The 21,770-nt window shown below is 48.2% G+C and overlaps 1 protein-coding gene across 3 annotated transcripts in view; it reads left to right on the top strand.

Annotated features, from left to right (window-relative positions):
• Positions 1-21,770, top strand: part of DDX6 (DEAD-box helicase 6) — a 322,102-nt gene that overhangs the window by 151,275 nt on the left and 149,057 nt on the right. For all 3 annotated transcript variants that reach the window (XM_069224790.1, XM_069224788.1, XM_069224789.1), the window contains exons 9-11: positions 12,278-12,406; positions 12,702-12,818; positions 13,111-13,174. In XM_069224790.1, coding sequence (XP_069080891.1) covers positions 12,278-12,406; positions 12,702-12,818; positions 13,111-13,174 — 310 coding nt within the window. The remainder of the gene's footprint in view (positions 1-12,277; positions 12,407-12,701; positions 12,819-13,110; positions 13,175-21,770) is intronic.

The raw sequence follows: 21,770 nt of genomic DNA, 5'->3' as shown, positions 1-21,770 counted from the left end.
GGACACTCCAGCTAGTGGAGTTGCCCGCCCCCTCCGGCCCCGGCACCCACTTTTGGCGGCAAGGCCGGAGAAAATAATGAGAATAACAAGGAGGAGTCACTGGCCAGTCAGGACAGCCCCTAAGGTGTCCTGAGCTGAAGTGACTCTAACTCTTAGAAATCCTCCATCTTGCAGATGGAGGATTCCCCCAATAGGATTAGGGATTTGACCCCCTCCCCTTGGGAGGAGGCACAGAGGGTGTACCCACCCTCAGGGCTAGTAGCCATTGGCTACTAACCCCCCAGACCTAAACACGCCCTTAAATTTAGTATTTAAGGGCTCTCCCTGAACCTAGAAACTAGATTCCTGCAACAACAAGGACTGCCTAGCTGAAAACCCCTGCAGAGGAAGACCAGAAGACAACTGCCTTGGCTCCAGAAACTCACCGGCCTGTCTCCTGCCTTCCAAAGAACTCTGCTCCAGCGACGCCTTCCAAAGGGACCAGCGACCTCTGAATCCTCTGAGGACTGCCCTGCTTCGACGACGACAAGAAACTCCCGAGGACAGCGGACCTGCTCCAAAAAGACTGCAACTTTATCCAAAGGAGCAGCTTTAAAGAACCCTGCAATCTCCCCGCAAGAAGCGTGAGACTTGCAACACTGCACCCGGCGACCCCGACTCGGCTGGTGGAGAACCAACACCTCAGGGAGGACCCCCGGACTACTCTACGACTGTGAGTACCAAAACCTGTCGCCCCTGAGCCCCCACAGCGCCGCCTGCAGAGGGAATCTCGAGGCTTCCCCTGACCGCGACTCTCTGAAACCTAAGTCCCGACGCCTGGAAAAGACCCTGCACCCGCAGCCCCCAGGACCTGAAGGACCGGACTTTCACTGCAGAAGTGACCCCCAGGAGTCCCTCTCCCTTGCCCAAGTGGAGGTTTCCCCGAGGAAGCCCCCCCTTGCCTGCCTGCAGCGCTGAAGAGATCCCTTGATCTCTCTGACTTCCATTGCGAACCCGACGCTTGTTCTAACACTGCACCCGGCCGCCCCCGCGCCGCTGAGGGTGAAATTGCTGTGTGGGCTTGTGTCCCCCCGGTGCCCTACAAAACCCCCCTGGTCTGCCCTCCGAAGACGCGGGTACTTACCTGCTGGCAGACTGGAACCGGGGCACCCCCTTCTCTCCATTGAAGCCTATCCGTTTTGGGCACCACTTTGAACTCTGCACCTGACCGGCCCTGAGCTGCTGGTGTGGTAACTTTGGGGTTGCTCTGAACCCCCACCGGTGGGCTACCTTGGACCAAGAACTGAACCCTGTAAGTGTCGTACTTACCTGGTAAAACTAACAAAAACTTACCTCCCCAGGAACTGTGAAAATTGCACTAAGTGTCCACTTTTAAAGTAGCTATTTGTGAATAACTTGAAAAGTATACATGCAATTGAAATGATTCAAAGTTCCTAATGTACTTACCTGCAATACCTTTCAAACAAGATATTACATGTTAAATTTGAACCTGTGGTTCTTAAAATAAACTAAGAAAAGATATTTTTCTATACAAAACCTATTGGCTGGATTTGTCTGTGTGTGTACCTCATTTATTGTCTGTGTATGTACAACAAATGCTTAACACTACTCCTTGGATAAGCCTACTGCTCGACCACACTACCACAAAATAGAGCATTAGTATTATCTCTTTTTACCACTATTTTACCTCTAAGGGGGAACCCTTGGACTCTGTGCATGCTATTCCTTACTTTGAAATAGCACATACAGAGCCAACTTCCTACAAGGGCTTTAAAAAAAAAAAAGTTGTGGACAAAAAGGAAGGTGAAAGATGCCATAGCCCCCTTCAAGGCCCTTGATGCGCACACTAGCCATCGTAGCCCGAAGGCAGAGCAAAAGACTGACTTCTATGCCTTCAATTGAAATTTGTCCTGGTGAGGTTTTGTCCTGAATGTTTATTTATTTTTTATTTTTTTCCAGCTAAATCTGAGGTTTGTGGAGGATTCTGGGTAATTCACACCTGCCTCGGGTGTCTAGTTTTCAGAAATGTCTGGGTTTGGTAGGTTTCCCTGTATGGCTGCTGAGCCCAGGACCAAAAACACACAATGTTTGGGAAAAGTTATTTTATTTTTTGCCAAATTTTGAGGGTTGCAAAGGATTCTTGGTAACAGAACCTGAGAGCCCCATAAGTTACCCCATCTTGGATTCCCCTAGGTGTCTGGTTTAAAAAAAAAAAATGCTCAGGTTTGGTAGGCTTCCCTATGTGCCAGCTGAGCTAGAGGCCAAAATCTACAGCTAGGGACTTTGCAAAGAACACGTCAGATTTCAATGTAAAAAATGTATGTGGCCATGTTGCGTTTCCGGTCATGAGCATTCGGCCTACCCACGCAAGTGAGGTACCATTTGTTTCGGGGGACTTGAGGGAACACAGAATAGCACTACAAGTGTTGTAGCTCCTTGTCCTTCTCTACATTTTTTCCTTCCAAATGTGAGTGTGTAAAGTCTATTTGAGAAATGCCGTGTAATTCACATGCTAGTATGGGCACCCCAGAATACAGAGATGAGCAAATGAGCACTGCTTCTCAACACCTTATCTTGTGCCCAATTTGGAAATACCAAGTAAAGGAATGTCACTGTTGGCATGGTTCCACCCTAACGTTTTGCCTTTTGTTGATGCCAGCTTTGATTGGAAGTGTGCTGGGACCCTGCAATAGGATTGCACCCGAAGGTGACCAGAGCTGATGTGACCCCCTTTTTTAAAAAAAATCCTCCATCTTGCTTTGGAGGATTAATCCCAATAGGATTAGGGATGTGCCCCCCCCCCCCCCCCCCCCCCCCCCCCCAAAGGGAGGAGGCTCAAGGAGGGTGTAGCCACCCGCAGGGACAGTAGCCATTGGCTACTGCCCTCCAGCCCTAAACTCCCCGCTAAATCTAGTATTTAGGGGCAACCCTGAACGCAGGAAATCAGATTCCTGACAACCTAACAAGGGCTGCTGACCTGAAAACCCTGCAGAGAAGGAAGACTAAAACTGCTTTGACCCCAGCCCTACTGGCCTGTCTCCTACTTCAAAGTACCTGCAACAGTGACACATCCTGCAGGCCCAGCGACCTCTGCCGACTTAGTACTGCCCTGCAACTACAAAGGACCATGAACCTCCCCTGGACAGCTGCCCTGTCTAAAGCAACAAGAAGAAACCATCTTTAAAGGGACTCTTACCTCACTCCAGAAGCTTGAGTCCCCACCACTCTGCACCCGACTTTCATGTCCAGAGAAACCAGTGCTGCAGACAGGACCCCCAGGCAACTCCGTGTCCACCCTGGGCTGACCTCTGCACTTCCACAACACTTGCAGAGGGAATCCAGAGGACCCCCCTGACTGTGACTGCCTGGTAACAAAGAAAGAAGACCCCTGGAAGAATCACGGCAGCTGCAGCCCCCAGGCCAGTGGAGAACGAACCACCTGTGCAGCAGTGAGCAGTACGTGGCCCTCACCCTTGCCCAGTCGGTGGTTGGCCTGAGAAGCCACTCCTGTGCCCTGCCTGCATTGTCAAGGTGACCCTGGGTCCCTCCATTGATTCCTATACAAAACCAGACACCGTGTTTGCACACTGCACCCAACCGCCCCTGTGCCGCGGAGGGTGTATTTTGTGTGCCTGCTTGGAACCCCCTCAGTGCTCTACTAAACCCCCCTGGTCTGCTCACCGAGGACACAGATACTTACCTGCTAGCGGACTGGAACTGGAGCACCCCTAGTCTCCATAGGCGCCTGTTATTTGGGCCCCTGTTTGACCTCTGCACGTGACCGGCCCTGTGTTGCTGGTGCTGGGTGTTTGGGGTTGACTTGGACCCCCAACGGTGGGCTGCCTATGCCCCCGAGACTGAACTTGTAAGTGCTTTACTTACCTCAAAAACTAACCTGTACTTGCCTCCCCCAGGAACTGTTGCATTTTGCACTGTCAGCTTTTAAAATAGCTTATTGCTATTTTATGCCTAACTGTACATAACGGTTTTGATTCAGTTTTATCTATACCTACACAAAGTACCTTACATTCAATGTGCTTGCCTGCAGTTTGACTCTTGTGGTTCTTAAAATAAATATTTTTTATATAAAAACCTATTGGCCTGGAGTTGAGTCATTGAGTGTTCTCATTTATTGCCTGTGTATGTACAACAAATGCTTAACACTACCCTCTGATAAGCCTAACTGCTTTACCACACTACCACAAATAATACTAATCCTCTGTTATTGCCTCTGGGGGCAACCCTGGACTCTGTGCACACTATCTCTCCCTTTGAGATAGTATTTACAGAGCCAGCTTCCTACGCAAAGGTTTTCTTGACACCTGTTTTTCACTTTTTGTATTTCAGCAAATGAATTGCTTTATGCCCGGTATAGAATGAAAACCCATTGCAAGATGCAGCTAATTTATGAGCTCTGGGTACCTAGGGTTATTGATGAACCTACAAGCCCTATATATTTCCACAACCAGAAGAGTCCAGCAGACGTAACGTTGCTTTAAAAAATTTGACATCGCAGGAAAGAGTAAAACATGGGGAAATTTTTTTTTTTTTTTTTACCTCCATTTCAATATTTTATTTCCACTATTTTCTGTAGGAAAACCTTGTAGGATCTACACAAATTACCCCTTGCTGAATTCAGAATTGTCTACTTTTCAGAAAGGTTTAGCTTTCTGGGATCCAGCATTAGTTTCACACCCATTTGTCACTAACTGGAAGAAGGCTGAAAGCACAAAAATGGTACAAATGGGGTATGTCCCAGTAAAATGCCAAAATTGGGTTTTCTGATTCAAGTCTGCCTGTTCCTGAAAGCTGGGAAGATGGTGCATTTAGCACCGCAAACCCTTTGATGCCATTTCCAGGAATAAAACCACAAGCCGCCTTCTGCAGCCCTTTTTCCCCCTTTTTAATAAGAAAAAAATGCTGTATTTTGGCTAATTTCTTGGCCTCCTTCAGGGGAACCCACAAACTCTGGGTACCTCTAGAATCCCTAGGATGTTGGGGGGGGGGGCACTCAAATTTGGCATGGGTAGCTTATTTGGACAAAGTTAAGAGGGCCTAAATGCAAACTGCCAAAAATAGCCAAAAAAAGCCTGGCACCTGAGGCAGGGGAAAGGCTTGCCAGCGAAGGGGCTAAAAGTTGACAGTGCAATTTTCAACCGGTTCTAGGGAGGGAAGAAAAGTTGGTACAGTTTTGAGGTAAGTACAAAACTTACAGTTCCAGTCTCCAGGGGTTAGGATGTCCACAGGTTGAGGTTCAAGCTACCACAAACACCCACCACCTGCTGGCTGCAGAGGTCAAAGGTGCTGCAAGATGGAGACTGGTGGCACTCTGAATTGGATTTCCCAGCAGGTGAAGTACCCGTGTCTTTGGAGGGCAGACCTTTTGGGAATGGGTGGGGAGGAGGTTAGGGCTGTTTAGGTGAGCACCTTGTGGGCCACAGGTCAGATCCAAACACACACCCTTGGCAGCACAGGGGCAGCAAGCTGTAAACTCAGCACCTGGTTCACAGTGCTTCTGAATAGGGGAACCCCCAGGGGTCACAAGTAGGCTGTGTGCTGGGTCCAGGGGTCAGTTCAGGGAAACCACAGGGCAAGTTGTTGCACCAGAGGTCAGGTACCCGAAGGCCAGGGGGCTACGGTAGCAGGGTACCTTTTAGCGTCTGTTATCTTCTTCCAGATCTTGCACAGGGTTCTCTGGTTTTAGTTTGCAGGCTTTGTTGTGTTGGTCAAGAGGGGTGAACCAAGGGTGGGAGAGGGGGGGGACACTAGGTCGGAATCGCCAGGGGGCCGTGGGTGTCTGGTGCAGAGTGGGCAGGGCTCGCAGATCCGGGGCAGTAATGGAGTTTTGTGGACAAAGCTGCTGTCCTCGGAAGATCTTGGTCCCTGGTGAGCAGGCAGTCCGATTGGTTTTAAAGAGCTGGTCCTGCAGGATGCATTGCCTTTTTGTAGCAGGGGCTTCAGAAGCTGTAGACAGGCTGTTAGGGCTGGTACCAAATCAGTTGGTGTCTGCAGTCTTCTCTGCTGGGGGTCAGCTTGGCTGTCATTCTTGTCTTGAGCTCACCAGGGATATGGTGAGCTGTGTACAGGGGAGCCTTTAAATCCTTGATTTAGGGGCATTGCAGGGGTGCAGGAGCCAATAGCTAATGATCTGGAGGGTGACTACACCCTTCTGGTGTCCACTCCTTTTTGGGATGGTATGGTCACAGAATTAACCCTATTGGTCCCTGTCCTCCAAATCAAGATGGAGGATTGTGCAGGAAGGGGTCACTTCAGCTCTGGACACCTTAGGGGTGGTCCTAGCTGAAGTGGTCTCCTCCTTTGTTTTTCCTAAATTTCCTGCCGGGCTTGCTGCAAGTCGGGCTTAGTCAGTTGGGCAGCTATCTCCATGAGCTGGAGTGACCTGGGGCACCTTAACTGGAGGCCTGAGCCTTTGAGGTCAAACAGTCTGCACTGCAGGAACTATAACATCTGGCAGTGAGCCTCAGGGCACAAAGGCTCTCACCCCATGAGGTCAGAAACATGGCTCCGTTTCTTTGTGCTACTCCACAGCAGCACTGCCAATCTACCCCCAAAGAAAATAAGATTCAAAGTCTTGACCTTTTGGCTTTCCACTGCTTATATAGCTTTTTAATGGTCTGAGTGGATGTTTTTAAAAATTAAATTCTCCCTTGTGCTTACCCCACCATATTCCCTGTCCAGCAGTTTTGCTCTCCCTCGTGCTTCCCCCTGCAAACACCCACTCCCTCACTTAGTATGGCTCTTGTGTCTTACCCTGGCACAACGTGTTGTCTCCCCCCTTATGCGCTTCTCCCCTGCAAAACATTGCTACTCCTTTGTTTTTTTGTTTTGTGTTTTTTCTCCCGAATTGCTTTCCCCATGAAGACTGTCCCCTCATTGCATTGTTGCACTTCCTGTCATGTGCTTAATGTTTGAAAACACCATGCTCCTTTGTGTCCCCCCTGCTCTGTATTGTGGTGGTTCTTGTGTTTCCACCTACAAAACACCCCACCCACTGCGTGTTGCTGCTGTTCTGATGCTTGCTCCGGAGACCACCTCTGCACTGTTGCTCACTCATTTTCTTCGACCCACATTAGTATTCCTCTTCCTCATGTACTTCCCTCACCCAGATGTGATCCATATTGCTCTCAATGTACAAACAACCCCATCCTCCACTGAACGTGGTGTAGTACTCTCCTTTGTGTGCTTTAATTACGCAACCCTTGAAACACAATTGGCAGAGCCAGTAGATCCAAATGATCAGCCCTTATGGGTTTGCCAGTGCTTGTCTGTTTTGTCACATGGTTCAGACTTAAGTTCCTAAACAACTATTGAATACATACAGGTGTGTAGGAAGTTGGCTCTGTATGCACTATTTCAAAGTATGGAATAGTATGCACAGAGTCCAAGGATTCCCCTTAGAGGTAAGAGTGCAGAAAGAGCTAATACTAATGCTCTATTTTGTGGTAGTGTGGTCGAGCAATAGGCTTATCAAAGGAGTAGTGTTAAGCATTTGTTGTACATACACACAGGCAATAAATGAGGAACACACACTCCGACAAATCCAGCCAATAGGTTTTGTTATGGAAAAATATCTTTTCTTAGTTTATTTTAAGAACCACAGGTTCAAATTCTACATGTAATATCTCATTTGAAAGGTATTGCAGGTAAGTACTTTAGGAACTTTGAATAATCACAATAGCATATATACTTTTTACATAAAACATATAGCTATTTCAAAAGTGGACACAGTGCAATTTTCAACAGTTCCTAGGGGAGGTAAGTTATTGTTAGTTCTTGCAGGTAAGTAAACCACCTACGGGGTTCAAATTGGGGTCCAAGGTAGCCCACCGTTTGGGGTTCAGAGCAACCCCAAAGTCACCACACCAGCAGCTCCGGGCCGGTCAGGTGCAGAGTTCAAAGTGGTGCCCAAAACACATAGGCTTCAATGGAGAAGGGGGTGCCCCGGTTCCAGTCTGCCAGCAGGTAAGTACCCGCGTCTTCGGAGGGCAGACCAGGGGGGTTTTGTAGGGCACCGGGGGGGGGGGGGGGGACACAAGCTCACACAAAGTACACCCTCAGCGGCACTGGGGCGGCCGGGTGCAGTGTGCAAACACGCATCGGGTTTTCAATAGGTTTCAATGGGAGACCAAGGGGTCTCTTCAGCGATGCAGGCAAGGGGGGGGGCTCCTCGGGGTAGCCACCACCTGGGCAAGGGAGAAGGCCTCCTGGGGGTCACTCCTGCACTGGAGTTCCGATCCTTCAGGTGCTGGGGGCTGCGGGTGCAGGGTCTTTTCCAGCCATTGGGATTTTAGAGTCAGGCAGGTGCGGTCAGGGGGAGCCTGGGGATTCCCTCTGCAGGCGTCGCTGTGGGGGCTCAGGGGGGGACAACTTTGGTTACTCAGTCTCGGAGTCGCTGGAGGGTCCTCCCTGAGGTGTTGGTTCTCCACCAGTCGAGTCGGGGTCGCCGGGTGCAGTGTTGCATGTCTCACGCTTCTTGCGGGGATTGCAGGGGTCTTTAAATCTGCTCCTCTGGATACAAAGTCGCAGTCTTTGTTGAACAGAGCCGCTGTTCTCAGGAGTTTCTTGGTCTCTTGGAAGCAGGGCAGTCCTCTGAGGATTCAGAGGTCGCTGGTCCCAGGGAAAGCGTCGCTGGAGCAGTTTTCTTCTGAAGGCAGGAGACAGGCCGGTAGGACTGGGGCCAAAGCAGTTGGTGTCTTTCTTCTTCTGCAGGGGTTTTTCAGCTCAGCAGTCCTCTTCTTCGATAAGTTGCAGGAATCTAAATTCTTAGGTTCAGGGGAGCCCTTAAATACTAAATTTAAGGGCGTGTTTAGGTCTGGGGGGTTAGTAGCCAATGGCTACTAGCCCAGAGGGTGGGTACACCCTTTTTGTGCCTCCTCCCAAGGGGAGGGGGGTCACATTCCTATCCCTATTGGGGGAATCCTCCTTCTACAAGATGGAGGATTTCTAAAAGTCAGTCACCTCAGCTCAGGACACCTTAGGGGCTGTCCTGACTGGCCAGTGACTCCTCCTTGTTTTTCTCATTATCTCCCCTGGACTTGCTGCCAAAAGTGGGGGCTGTGTTCAGGGGGCGGGCATCTCCACTAGCTGGAGTGCCCTGGGGCATTGTAACACGAAGCTTGAGCCTTTGAAGCTCACTGCTAGGTGTTAGTTCCTGCAGGGGGGAGGTGTGAAGCACCTCCACCCAAAGCAGGCTTTTGTTTCTGTCCTCGGAGCACAAAGGCCCTCACCACATGGGGTCAGAAACTCTTCTCTCAGCAGCAGGCTGCCACAGACCAGTCAGTCCTGCACTGAACAATTGGGTAAAATACAGGGGGCATCTATAAGATGCACTGTGTGTGCATTTTTTGATAAATCCAACACTGGCATCAGTGTGGGTTTATTATTCTGAGAAGTTTGATACTAAACTTCCCAGTATTCAGTGTAGCCATTATGGAGCTGTGGAGTTCGTTTTTGACAGACTCCCAGCCCATATACTCTTATGGCTACCCTGCACTTACAATGTCTAAGGTTTTGCTTAGATACTGTAGGGGCATAGTGCTCCTGCACATATGCCCTCACCTGTGGTATAGTGCACCCTGCCTTAGGGCTGTAAGGCCTGCTAGAGGGGTGACTTACCTATCCCACAAGCAGTGTGAGGTTGGCATGGCACCCTGAGGGGAGTGCCATGTCGACTTACTCATTTTCTCCCCACCAGCACACACAAGCTGGCAAGCAGTGTCTGTGCTGAGTGAGGGGTCCCTACGGTGGCATAAGTCATGCTGCAGCCCTTAGAGACCTTCCCTGGCATCAGGGCCCTTGGTACCAGGGGTACCAGTTACAAGGGACTTACCTGGGTGCCAGGGTTGTGCCAATTGTGGAGACAATGGTACATTTTAGGTGAAACAACACTGGTGCTGGGGCCTGGTTAGCAGGGTCCCAGCACACTTCTCAGTCAAGTCAGCATCCGTATCAGGCAAAAAGTGGGGGGGACTGCAACAGGGAGCCATTTCTTTACAAGGTGTGTCTAGTAATTTCAAATTCAAAACATTTGTTGCACCCCGTTCTCAAAAAATGTGGCCTAACAGAGCCACTTACTCACTTGCACACCTTACATAGTTAAAATTCAATGGAATGTGGGGCTGTAGATGCCCATGCCTTCATATTCCTGCATTCTAGGGTTGGGTCAGGAGTTGTGCAAGTTGGTTCTGTTCAAAGATCTTTCACGTCACAAGGTCGAGTGACTCCTCCGTTCAGTGGTAACGTGCATGGTCATCAACTGCCTTGTTAGTTTTTCTCTCCTTCTCTGGTTCCGACATTTGTACCTCCTCTCTGTGCTTTGACTGTTTTGTTTCGAATTTCGTTTCTCTTCTTTCTTATTCATGGTATTGTTCGCACTTTTTATATTTGTGCCTCTTTGAAAAACTCTGCTGGTTTGACTCCCATTCTGCCAAAGCCCTTTGTGAGGGCACCACCCTTTGAGGCCTGTCTTTGTCGGTACCAATCTTCTCAAATGCTCTGCTGGTAATGGAACACGCACCCTTTTGGTTTTGTCACTGTCACACGAAGTACCTGTACACAGACCAACTTTCAGTGTGCAACTTGTCTGTCCTGGACCACACAGAATCTGACTGTGTGCAGGTCCTTCAGGTGGAAGTATACAATATGGGACCGCTGGGCTTGTCGCCTTAATGTATCACAAAGCCACGGATGACAGTTTTTTAGCGAGGAGCACACACAGGAGCAATCAACTGCCAAAGAGGAGCTGTTCTTGTTGAAAGCTCCAGCTCTGACATTGAGGTAGATTTGAAGATGCAGGAACTTTCATCTGCTTAGTCTGAGGACTGCATCCTCTGCCCTCCAAGCCGACCAGAAGACCTTCGACTTAAACAGCCCCACGATCTGAGGTTACAGGTCCACCACTGCTATCGGGCCATGATCTGACCTGGGAAACTATTTTACACCCCTCACCCTTTAGCCTAGCGCTCGAAATGCATGCTAAGTTGAAACCTTTCACATCAACATTTTTGGACGAGACCAGCCTTTGGCACCGACTTGACCTTTGGTGCTGGCTTGGAGGTAGACTTACTCTTTGCTGACGGTGCCTCACTCAACTAAATCCAAAGCTTTGGGCCTGAAAGACTGAGTGGAATCCTGCAAAGTCTTCCTTGGCCTCTTTCACCTGTCAAAACCATTTTTGGAAAACTGGACATTTAGCAAAAGAAAATCACATGCAAGTGAGGACTGACCCATACTTGCAAATGCTTCCTCTTCACCACCACTCCAGAGGAAGCAAACCTTTTTGAGGAAGCACTGGAACGGCCCCTTCCTCCTGGAAAGAAAACTATGGACAAGGCTACCAGCCTTGCCTCTCTTCCACATTCCTCCACACCATCTCCACCACCACTACTTTCTCCACCAGTATTTCCACTTCAAGAACCCTTGGACTTATCACATCGGGTCACCACATTTGGACACTGGTGGGCATGTTGGGGGGGGGGGGGGGGGGGTGCACACCATCCACATGACATGAGATATATCTGGCAACTGTTTATTAAGGATCCTATTAGGACTTGGATCGTAACACCTAGTGGATGCTCACTGCCACCATTACATACAAGGATTAACTCCCAAGCCGCTGGAAAAACAGTTGCCAGATAAGGAGAGCAGGTGGATAGATGCTGCAGGCAAAAGGGTTGCAGCACAGGCTGCCAACCATTTGTGTAATACCAATACCCAGGCTCGCCTGATACGGTATGCTAGAGCTCATTAACACAAGATACAGGGATGGCTTCATTAGCTCCCAGAGGAGCACAGAAAAAGTGGTGAACAGTTGGTAGTGGAGGGACAAACCATCACAAAGGCCTCCATACGGTGTGTGCTAGAGGCAGTAGATGCTACGGCTAGGGGAATTAAGAATGGTGTTCTCCTAAGCATCATGATTGGCTCAGGATTTCTGGTTTCAAACCTGAAGTTCAGCAGGCTGTTTTGAACATGCCTTTTGACAAAGATCGCCCTTGTGACTTGAAAGACGACTTTGAAGAAAAGCAACTTGCACAACTCCAGATCCAATACTAGATGGCAGGAGTATGCAAATGGCATGTGGATCTACAGCACTACATGCCACAAAGTAATGCTTGCAGGGTAAGTAGCATTCATTTTCAGTTTTTTTCAGTGCTTGGTATAATGTGCATTTTTTCCTGTATAAAACAAAGCTTTGATTATAATGTATATTTTGAGTGAACACCAATTCGTCTTTCTCAATTTCTCTCAAAAACAGAGCTCCCATTTGCAGAAACCTTATGAGATCAACCTAATGGAGGAGTTGACGTTGAAAGGAGTGACTCAATACTACGCATATGTGACTGAGCGACAGAAAGTGCACTGCCTCAACACGCTGTTTTCCAGGGTAGGGAGCCCATCTTGTCTTTAGTCAGTACTGTGGCTCTGGATATGGTGTCAAACGTGTGCGGTCTTGGATTCTTAAGTGGCTTAGTGGAATTTCTGCAGTTTTGTTGTTTTATAGCAGAGCACGTGGTGGATGTAAAATGGGATACATTTTTGAAAGGTTCAGGCACACTATATAGGTATGGTCATGTGGCCCATGTCCTTTAAATATATTGAGCTACCATATTTTAGTGATTGAGAATAGGCTTACTTTATATTGAAATCTTCCTTGACGTCACCATTTGTTTAATCTGCAGCTCCAGATTAACCAATCTATCATCTTCTGCAACTCTTCTCAGCGAGTGGAACTGCTGGCCAAGAAAATTTCACAGCTTGGGTATTCATGCTTCTATATCCATGCTAAAATGAGACAGGTAAATTTGAAGTGTTTTATTTTTTATTTTTTTAAATAAATTGTGGTCATTAGTGGCACGGGCTACAGCAACCTTTGAAAGAAGCACTAAAAGTTAACCTGAAGATATTAGCTGTCATTTCAAATTGACTTACATTTTACGTTTTCTAAAAAAACTTTATTCTAACTTAACTTTTGATGTCTGGAACTTGATATTTTAAATATGGTGTTACTGGATATTTCCTGCTGTGGAGTGTCTGCTTGGCGCCGATTAAGATGTTTGAAACTTTCTTACACCTCTAACTTCCTTTTAGGAACATCGAAATCGTGTTTTCCATGATTTCAGAAATGGCTTGTGCCGAAATCTTGTTTGCACTGGTGAGTACTGTCCCAGTTCTTCCGTTATTTTTTATTTTTTTCCTGAATCCTAAAATTTCGATCTTCCTGTAGTTATGTAAAGAATGTTGCTGACATGTGATGCTCATTAGTTTTGCAGCATGAATCCTTTTCTGGATTCACATGCTGTACATTATTCCACCATCTAGTGGTTGGGTCTGGAAAGTTGTGTTCTAGTACAGCAATTCCTAACTTGTCATTCTGCGACAACCTCCCCCCCCCCCCCCCCCCCCGGGGGGGTTCAAGACACATTTCTGAAGGTCTGCAGGCCTGGGCCAGCAGGAAGGCACTCCTCCAGCTAGGGCCCTCTAACAGAAAAGTGTTTTTTATATTACTTCCTGAGTGCAGCAGTTCTAGGAGCACTGCAAAGGTTTTTGTACGTTTGTTCGGGCAAAAATAAGAGTCAAGATAAAACTGGTGATTTGAGATTTGGGAGTTTTGTCTAGTGGCAGTTTTGACTCCATCTAACGCACTGAAGGTGGTTAATATGCCTGCTGCATAGAACATGTATCATGCAAAGAACAGTATTTTAAGTGCATAGCACAGTGGGTTACTGCTTTTGTCACAGGGATTCTTTTGTTACTGAGCAGTTGATAAGTTACAATTGTAACCTAGCACACATTGAGCTATAAACTGCCATCAAAGAGCTGCATGCAGACTGCATGGCACAAATGAGAATTGTTTTTTCCCCAGTCTTTCATTTTCCATATGCTACTGAAAAAGGTTGGCTTGCGTGGTAATAGCCTTAGTAAAGGCAACTCTAACCACTGTGTTATGTTCTAAATCTTGAGTTTGTGCTTCTTCATACCAAGCAGTCTTAGAAAAAGCCTATCAGTGATATGAGGTGCTATGAACATGGGCGGCCCAGCCCCTCCATGTGAGCGGAAGAGCGTTGCCCTCCCAAAATGCACCAGAACTGTAAAATAAGATGGTAAAAAACATTGATTACCGTTTATTTTGTCAGTGCCCCGTCCTGAACAGTAAGGGTGGGGCAATTACTGCACAGTGGCAGCTGGGAGGTGTGCACTTGTTTAACGTGCGCATGTCTCTTTGGCCAGCCGTTTTGCGACAGCCAGCCTGATGTGCACTTTAAATTTCTCTCACAGCTGTCTTAAAACTGCTGGGTTAGAGAAAGCACAGGCCTCCAGTGCTCTTGTGAAGGCTGAGAGGCTGTTCCCACCAATCCTGACCTAGTTTTCAAGCTGGGTACCAGCATAAAAGCAGCGTTGGGATTGGGTAGGGTGCTTCCTGGTCCCGCATGTTGTAGCTTCCAGGAGGAGGAAACCGTGAGGAAGACGCCTGCAGGTATGTTACTTTTTTATAGTCCAATTGCAAAAGAAGGGGTCAAAGGATGTTGAAAGGAAGGGAAGTGTAGGAAGTTGGCTCTGTATGTGCTATTTCAAAGTAAGGAATAGCATGCACAGAGTCCAAGTATTCCCCTTAGAGGTAAAATAGTGGTAAAAATAGATAATACTAATGCTCTATTTTGTGGTAGTGTGGTCGAGCAGTAGGCTTATCCAAGGAGTAGTGTTAAGCATTTGTTGTACATACACATAGACAATAAATGAGGTACACACACTCAGAGACAAATCCAGCCAATAGGTTTTTGTATAGAAAAATATATTTTCTTAGTTTATTTTAAGAACCACAGGTTCAAATTCTACATGTAATATCTCATTCGAAAGGTATTGCAGGTAAGTACTTTAGGAACTTTAAATCATCAAAATTGCATGTATACTTTTCAAGTTATTGACAAATAGCTGTTTTAAAAGTGGACACTTAGTGCAATTTTCACAGTTCCTAGGGGAGGTAAGTTTTTGTTAGTTTTACCAGGTAAGTAAGACACTTACAGGGTTCAGTTCTTGGTCCAAGGTAGCCCACCGTTGGGGGTTCAGAGCAACCCCAAAGTCACCACCCCAGCAGCTCAGGGCCGGTCAGGTGCAGAGTTCAAAGTGGTGCCCAAAACACATAGGCTAGAATGGAGAGAAGGGGGTGCCCCGGTTCCGGTCTGCTTGCAGGTAAGTACCCGCGTCTTCGGAGGGCAGACCAGGGGGGTTTTGTAGGGCACCGGGGGGGACACAAGCCCACACAGAAATTTCACCCTCAGCAGCGCGGGGGCGGCCGGGTGCAGTGTAGAAACAAGCGTCGGGTTTGTAATGGAAGTCAATGGGAGATCTAGGGATCTCTTCAGCGCTGCTGGCAGGCAAGGGGGGGGGTTCCTCGGGGAAACCTCCACTTGGGCAAGGGAGAGGGACTCCTGGGGGTCACTCCTCCAGTGAAAGTCCGGTCCTTCAGGTCCTGGGGGCTGCGGGTGCAGGGTCTCTCCCAGGTGTCGGGACTTTGGATTCAAAGAGTCGCGGTCAGGGGAAGCCTCGGGATTCCCTCTGCAGGCGGCGCTGTGGGGGCTCAGGGGGGACAGGTTTTTGTACTCAGTCTTAGAGTAGTCCTGGGGTCCCTCCTGAGGTGTTGGATCTCCACCAGCCGAGTCGGGGTCGCCGGGTGCAGTGTTGCAAGTCTCACGCTTCTTGCGGGGAGCTTGCAGGGTTCTTTAAAGCTGCTGGAAACAAAGTTGCAGCTTTTCTTGGAGCAGGTCCGCTGTCCTCGGGAGTTTCTTGTCTTTTCGAAGCAGGGGCAGTCCTCAGAGGATGTCGAGGTCGCTGGTCCCTTTGGAAGGCGTCGCTGGAGCAGGATCTTTGGAAGGCAGGAGTCAGGCCGGTGAGTTTCTGGAGCCAAGGCAGTTGTCGTCTTCTGGTCTTCCTCTGCAGGGGTTTTTCAGCTAGGCAGTCCTTCTTGTAGTTGCAGGAATCTAATTTTCTAGGGTTCAGGGTAGCCCTTAAATACTAAATTTAAGGGCGTGTTTAGGTCTGGGGGGTTAGTAGCCAATGGCTACTAGCCCTGAGGGTGGGTACACCCTCTTTGTGCCTCCTCCCAAGGGGATGGGGTCACAATCCTAACCCTATTGGGGGAATCCTCCATCTGCAAGATGGAGGATTTCTAAAAGTTAGTCACCTCAGCTCAGGACACCTTAGGGGCTGTCCTGACTGGCCAGTGACTCCTCCTTGTTGCTTTCTTTGTTCCCTCCAGCCTTGCCGCCAAAAGTGGGGGCCGTGGCCGGAGGGGGCGGGCAACTCCACTAAGCTGGAGTGCCCTGCTGGGCTGTGACAAAGGGGTGAGCCTTTGAGGCTCACCGCCAGGTGTTACAGCTCCTGCCTGGGGGAGGTGTTAGCATCTCCACCCAGTGCAGGCTTTGTTACTGGCCTCAGAGTGACAAAGGCACTCTCCCCATGGGGCCAGCAACATGTCTCTAGTGTGGCAGGCTGCTGGAACCAGTCAGCCTACACAGATAGTCGGATAGGTTTCAGGGGGCACCTCTAAGGTGCCCTCTGGGGTGTATTTTACAATAAAATGTACACTGGCATCAGTGTGCATTTATTGTGCTGAGAAGTTTGATACCAAACTTCCCAGTTTTCAGTGTAGCCATTATGGTGCTGTGGAGTTCGTGTTTGACAGACTCCCAGACCATATACTCTTATGGCTACCCTGCACTTACAATGTCTAAGGTTTTGTTTAGACACTGTAGGGGTACCATGCTCATGCACTGGTACCCTCACCTATGGTATAGTGCACCCTGCCTTAGGGCTGTAAGGCCTGCTAGAGGGGTGTCTTACCTATACTGCATAGGCAGTGAGAGGCTGGCATGGCACCCTGAGGGGAGTGCCATGTCGACTTACTCGTTTTGTCCTCACTAGCACACACAAGCTGGCAAGCAGTGTGTCTGTGCTGAGTGAGAGGTCTCCAGGGTGGCATAAGACCTGCTGCAGCCCTTAGAGACCTTCCTTGGCATCAGGGCCCTTGGTACTAGAAGTACCAGTTACAAGGGACTTATCTGGATGCCAGGGTCTGCCAATTGTGGATACAAAAGTACAGGTTAGGGAAAGAACACTGGTGCTGGGGCCTGGTTAGCAGGCCTCAGCACACTTTCAATTGTAAACATAGCATCAGCAAAGGCAAAAAGTCAGGGGGCAACCATGCCAAGGAGGCATTTCCTTACAGTAAGACTGCTCAAAGTCAAGGATCCTAAGCCCTCTGACCAGACAACAAAAGCAGCTGCGTTGCTGAAAAAGCAGTGGCCGAAGGTGTGCAAAAAGAGCCATGCATATCTCAGCCAAAGGCCAGAAAGCATTGTTGAAAGACCTCAAACGCAAGAGACTAGGCCAGAGTGTCAGATGCTGGAACCTGGTCCCCAAAAGGCAGAAGTACTCCATGCAGGACCATAAATACATCAAGGCTAATGTCCCTGGATGTAGGAAGCTATTATGTGTGTATTATGTGTGTGTGTATATATATGTTCGGTGGCATGTGTAGCTGCAGATACACATGCTGTGCACATCCCGCGATCTGGTGTTGGGCTCGGAGTGTTACAAGTTGTTTTTCTTCGAAGAAGTCTTTTCGAGTCACGAGATCGAGGGACTCCTCCCATTTCGGCTCCATTGCGCATGGGCGTCGACTCCATCTTAGATTGTTTTTTTTCCGCCATCGGGTTCGGACGTGTTCCTTTTCGCTCCGTGTTTCGGGTCGGAAAGTTAGTTAGAATCTCGGAAAAATCGTTGGTATTGTTTGCGTTCGGTATCGGGTTAGTTATAACAGATCGACACCGACTTTTGAAGAGCCCCGGTGGCCCTTCGGGGTTTTTTCGATTTTTCCCCCCCCCGTCGGGGCCTGGTTGGCCCGGCCACGTGTCTCTTCAAGGCTGATGGAACAGACCCCATTCCGCTTCTGCCCAAAATGCCATAACAAGTATCCATATACAGATCAGCATCTGGTCTGTAACTTGTCTGTCTCCAGAGCACAAGGAGGATACCTGTGAAGCCTGTCGAGCGTTTCGGTCGAGGAAGACATTAAGAGACCGAAGAGCAAGAAGACTGCAGATGGCGTCGGCGCCGACAGGACAAGGGCGTTTCGAGGAGGAAGAAGAAAGCTTCTCCATCCATGAATCGGACTCGGACGAGCTCGATCCTGAAGAAACGCTGAAAACCGTGAGTAAGACATCGAAACATAAAACTCACGAGAAGACAACAAAAGCCCAGGGGACGCCACCGCCAACAGGCCATGGCTTAACCCGAAAAATAGGTGACCGATCATCAGCACCGAAAAAAGGCATGCATGTGGCAAAGTCATCCGACTAAGGTCGAGATACCGCCACACAGCAATCTCGGGCCCGAGACACCGGCCCCAAACCGATTCGGCACCGAAATGGTTCGGCACCGAGAAACCACGACGCCGAAAATAAAGAAGGTTGCCTCGGAGCCCAAAAAGGCGACCGAAAAGATATCGATTCCGAAACATCCAGCCTCTGAACCGAAAACAGGTTCCTACACAGAGGAACAGGGATTGTCCTCCCAGATGCAAGGACATAAGTTCGGAGAGGAACTTCAATCTGTTGAGCCAGACTACACTCAAAGAAGGCTCCACATTCAAAAAGACACAGGGAAGATAAGCACTCTTCCCCCAATTAAGATGAAAAGAAGACTTGCCTTTCAAGAAAAGGACAAGCAGCCACAGGCAAAGGTGGCAAGACAAACCACTCCACCACCATCTCCACCACCATCAATGCACACCTCACCGGTAGCCACTCCACCACTGATGCAATCTCCGACTCATACTGCAATGAGTCAAGATGATCCTGATGCATGGGACCTTTATGATGCTCCTGTATCAGATAACAGCCTACAATCTACAGCCTGTTACCCTACAAGGCCGTCGCCACCTGAAAACAGTACATCCTACATGCAGGTGGTCTCAAGGGCAGCTGCGTTTCATAACGTCACCTTGCATTCAGAACCAGTTGAGGATGACTTTTTATTTAATACACTCTCCTCCACTCATAGCCAATACCAAAGCTTACCTATGCTCCCAGGAATGCTAAAACATTCAAAACAAACATTTCGGGAGCCTGTTAAAGGTAGAGCCATAACTCCAAGGGTGGAAAAAAAGTACAAGCCACCACCAACAGACCCTGTTTATATTACGCAGCAATTAACACCAGATTCTGTGGTTGTTGGGGCAGCTCGCAAGAGAGCAAACTCTCATTCCTCGGGAGATGCACCACCTCCCGACAAGGAGAGTCGCAAATTCGATGCTGCGGGTAAAAGAGTTGCAGCACAAGCAGCATACCAATGGCGTATTGCCAATTCACAAGCACTTTTGGCAAGATACGATAGAGCTCATTGGGACGAAATGCAGCATTTCATAGAACACTTACCCAAAGAGTTCCAGAAAAGGGCACAACAAGTGGTAGAAGGACAAAGTATCTCCAATCAGATACAGTCATCAATGGACGCAGCAGATACAGCTGCAAGGACAGTAAATACTGCAATAACAATAAGGAGACCCGCATGGTTGCGTAGGTCAGGATTCAAGCCGGAAATACAACAAGCCGTGCTGAATATGCCCTTTAATGAACAGCAGTTGTTTGGGCCGGAAGTCAACACTGCTATTGAAAAACTCAAAGATACTGATACCGCAAAAGCCATGGGCGCACTCTACTCCCCACAAAGCAGAGGCACATTTCGCAAAACACCATTTAGGGGAAGGTTTTGAGGTCAACCTACAGAGGCCACAACCTCACAAGCAAGGCCCACTTATCAAAGCCAATACCAGCGGGGAAGTTTTCGGGGGCAATATAGAGGGGCACAATTCCCAAAAAATTGAGGGAAGTTCCAAAGCCCCAAAACCCCTCAAAACAAACAGTGACTTCCAAGTCCCACATCCCCAACACAACACCGGTGGGGGGGGGAGACTAAGACAATTTTATTTCTCAGATTCCCTCCGAACGTGCCACCGAAAACACACTGTCAAAACAGCATATAGATCTTCTAGGACTAGAAGTTCAGGCATTACTACTAAAAGAAGCAATAGAATTAGTACCAGAACACCAGAAAGGAACAGGAGTTTACTCTGTACTTTCTCATACCCAAAAAAGACAAGACTCTGAGACCTATATTAGATCTCCGAACATTAAATACCTACATCAAATCAGATCACTTTCACATGGTGACATTACAAGACGTAATCCCACTACTCAAACAACAAGACTACATGACAACACTAGACCTAAAGGATGCATATTTCCATATACCGATACATCCTTCACACAGAAAGTACTTAAGGTTTGTATTCCAAGGAACACATTACCAATTCAAGGTGTTGCCATTCGGAATAACAACTGCGCCAAGAGTTTTTACAAAGTGCCTAGCAGTCGTAGCTGCACATATCAGAAGGCAGCAAATACATGTGTTCCCGTACCTAGACGATTGGTTAATCAAAACCAACACTCTAGAAAGGTGTTCACAACAGTGTGTCATAGAAACCCTACACAAATGGTTTCTCAATCAACTACAGTCACACCTTCTGCCGTGTCAAACACAGCAATACTTAGGGGCGACAATCAACACCGCAAAAGGGATTGCCACTCCAAGTCCACAAAGGGTTCAGGCATTTCACAATGTAATACAGGCCATGTATCCAAATCAAAAAATACAAGTCAAAAAGGTGATAACTCCTAGGCATGATGTCCTCATGCATATCCATTGTCCCAAACGCAAGGTTGCACATGCGACCCTTACAACAGTGCCTAGCATCACAGTGGTCACAGGCACAGGGTCAACTTCTAGATCTGGTGTTGGTAGACCGCCAAACATACACCTCGCTTCAATGGTGGAACAGTATAAATTTAAACCAAGGGCGGCCTTTCCAAGACCCAGTGCCACAATACGTAATAACGGATGCCTCCATGATAGGGTGGGGAGCACACCTCAATCAATACAGCATCCAAGGACAATGGGACACTCACCAAAAACAGTTTCACATAAATCACTTAGAACTATTGGCATTATTTCTAGCGCTGAAAGCATTTCAACCCATAATAAGCTACAAACACATTCTTGTCAAAACAGACAACATGACAACGATGTATTACCTAAACAAACAGGGAGGCTCACACTCAACACAGTTGTGTCTCCTGGCACAGAAAATATGGCATTGGGCGATTCACAACCACATTCGCCTAATAGCACAATTTATTCCAGGAATTCAGAACCAGCTAGCGGACAATCTTTCTTGGGATCACCAACAGATCCACGAATGGGAGATTCACCCCCAAATACTGAATACTTACTTCCAGAGTTGGGGAATGCCACAAATAGATCTATTTGCAACAAGGGAAAACGCAAAATGCCAAAACTTCGCATCCAGGTACCCACAAGATCAGTCTCAGGGCAATGCGTTATGGATGAGTTGGTCAGGGATATTTGCTTACGCTTTTCCCCCTCTCCCACTCCTTCCATATCTAGTAAACAAGCTGAGTCAAAACAAACTCATACTAATAGCACCGACATGGGCAAGGCAACCTTGGTACACAACACTACTAGACCTCTCAGTAGTGCCTCATGTCAAACTACCAAACATACCAGATCTGTTAACGCAACACAAACAGATCAGACACCCAAATCCAGCATCGCTGAATCTAGCAATCTGGCTCCTGAAGTCCTAGAGTTCGGACATTTAGACCTTACACAGG

Source organism: Pleurodeles waltl, chromosome 3_1, assembly GCF_031143425.1.
Source record: "Pleurodeles waltl isolate 20211129_DDA chromosome 3_1, aPleWal1.hap1.20221129, whole genome shotgun sequence".
In the NCBI taxonomy this organism is placed as follows: domain Eukaryota; kingdom Metazoa; phylum Chordata; class Amphibia; order Caudata; family Salamandridae; genus Pleurodeles; species Pleurodeles waltl.
The sequence above is the reverse complement of the archived record's forward strand: the minus strand, read 5'-3'. Positions and strand labels throughout refer to the sequence as shown.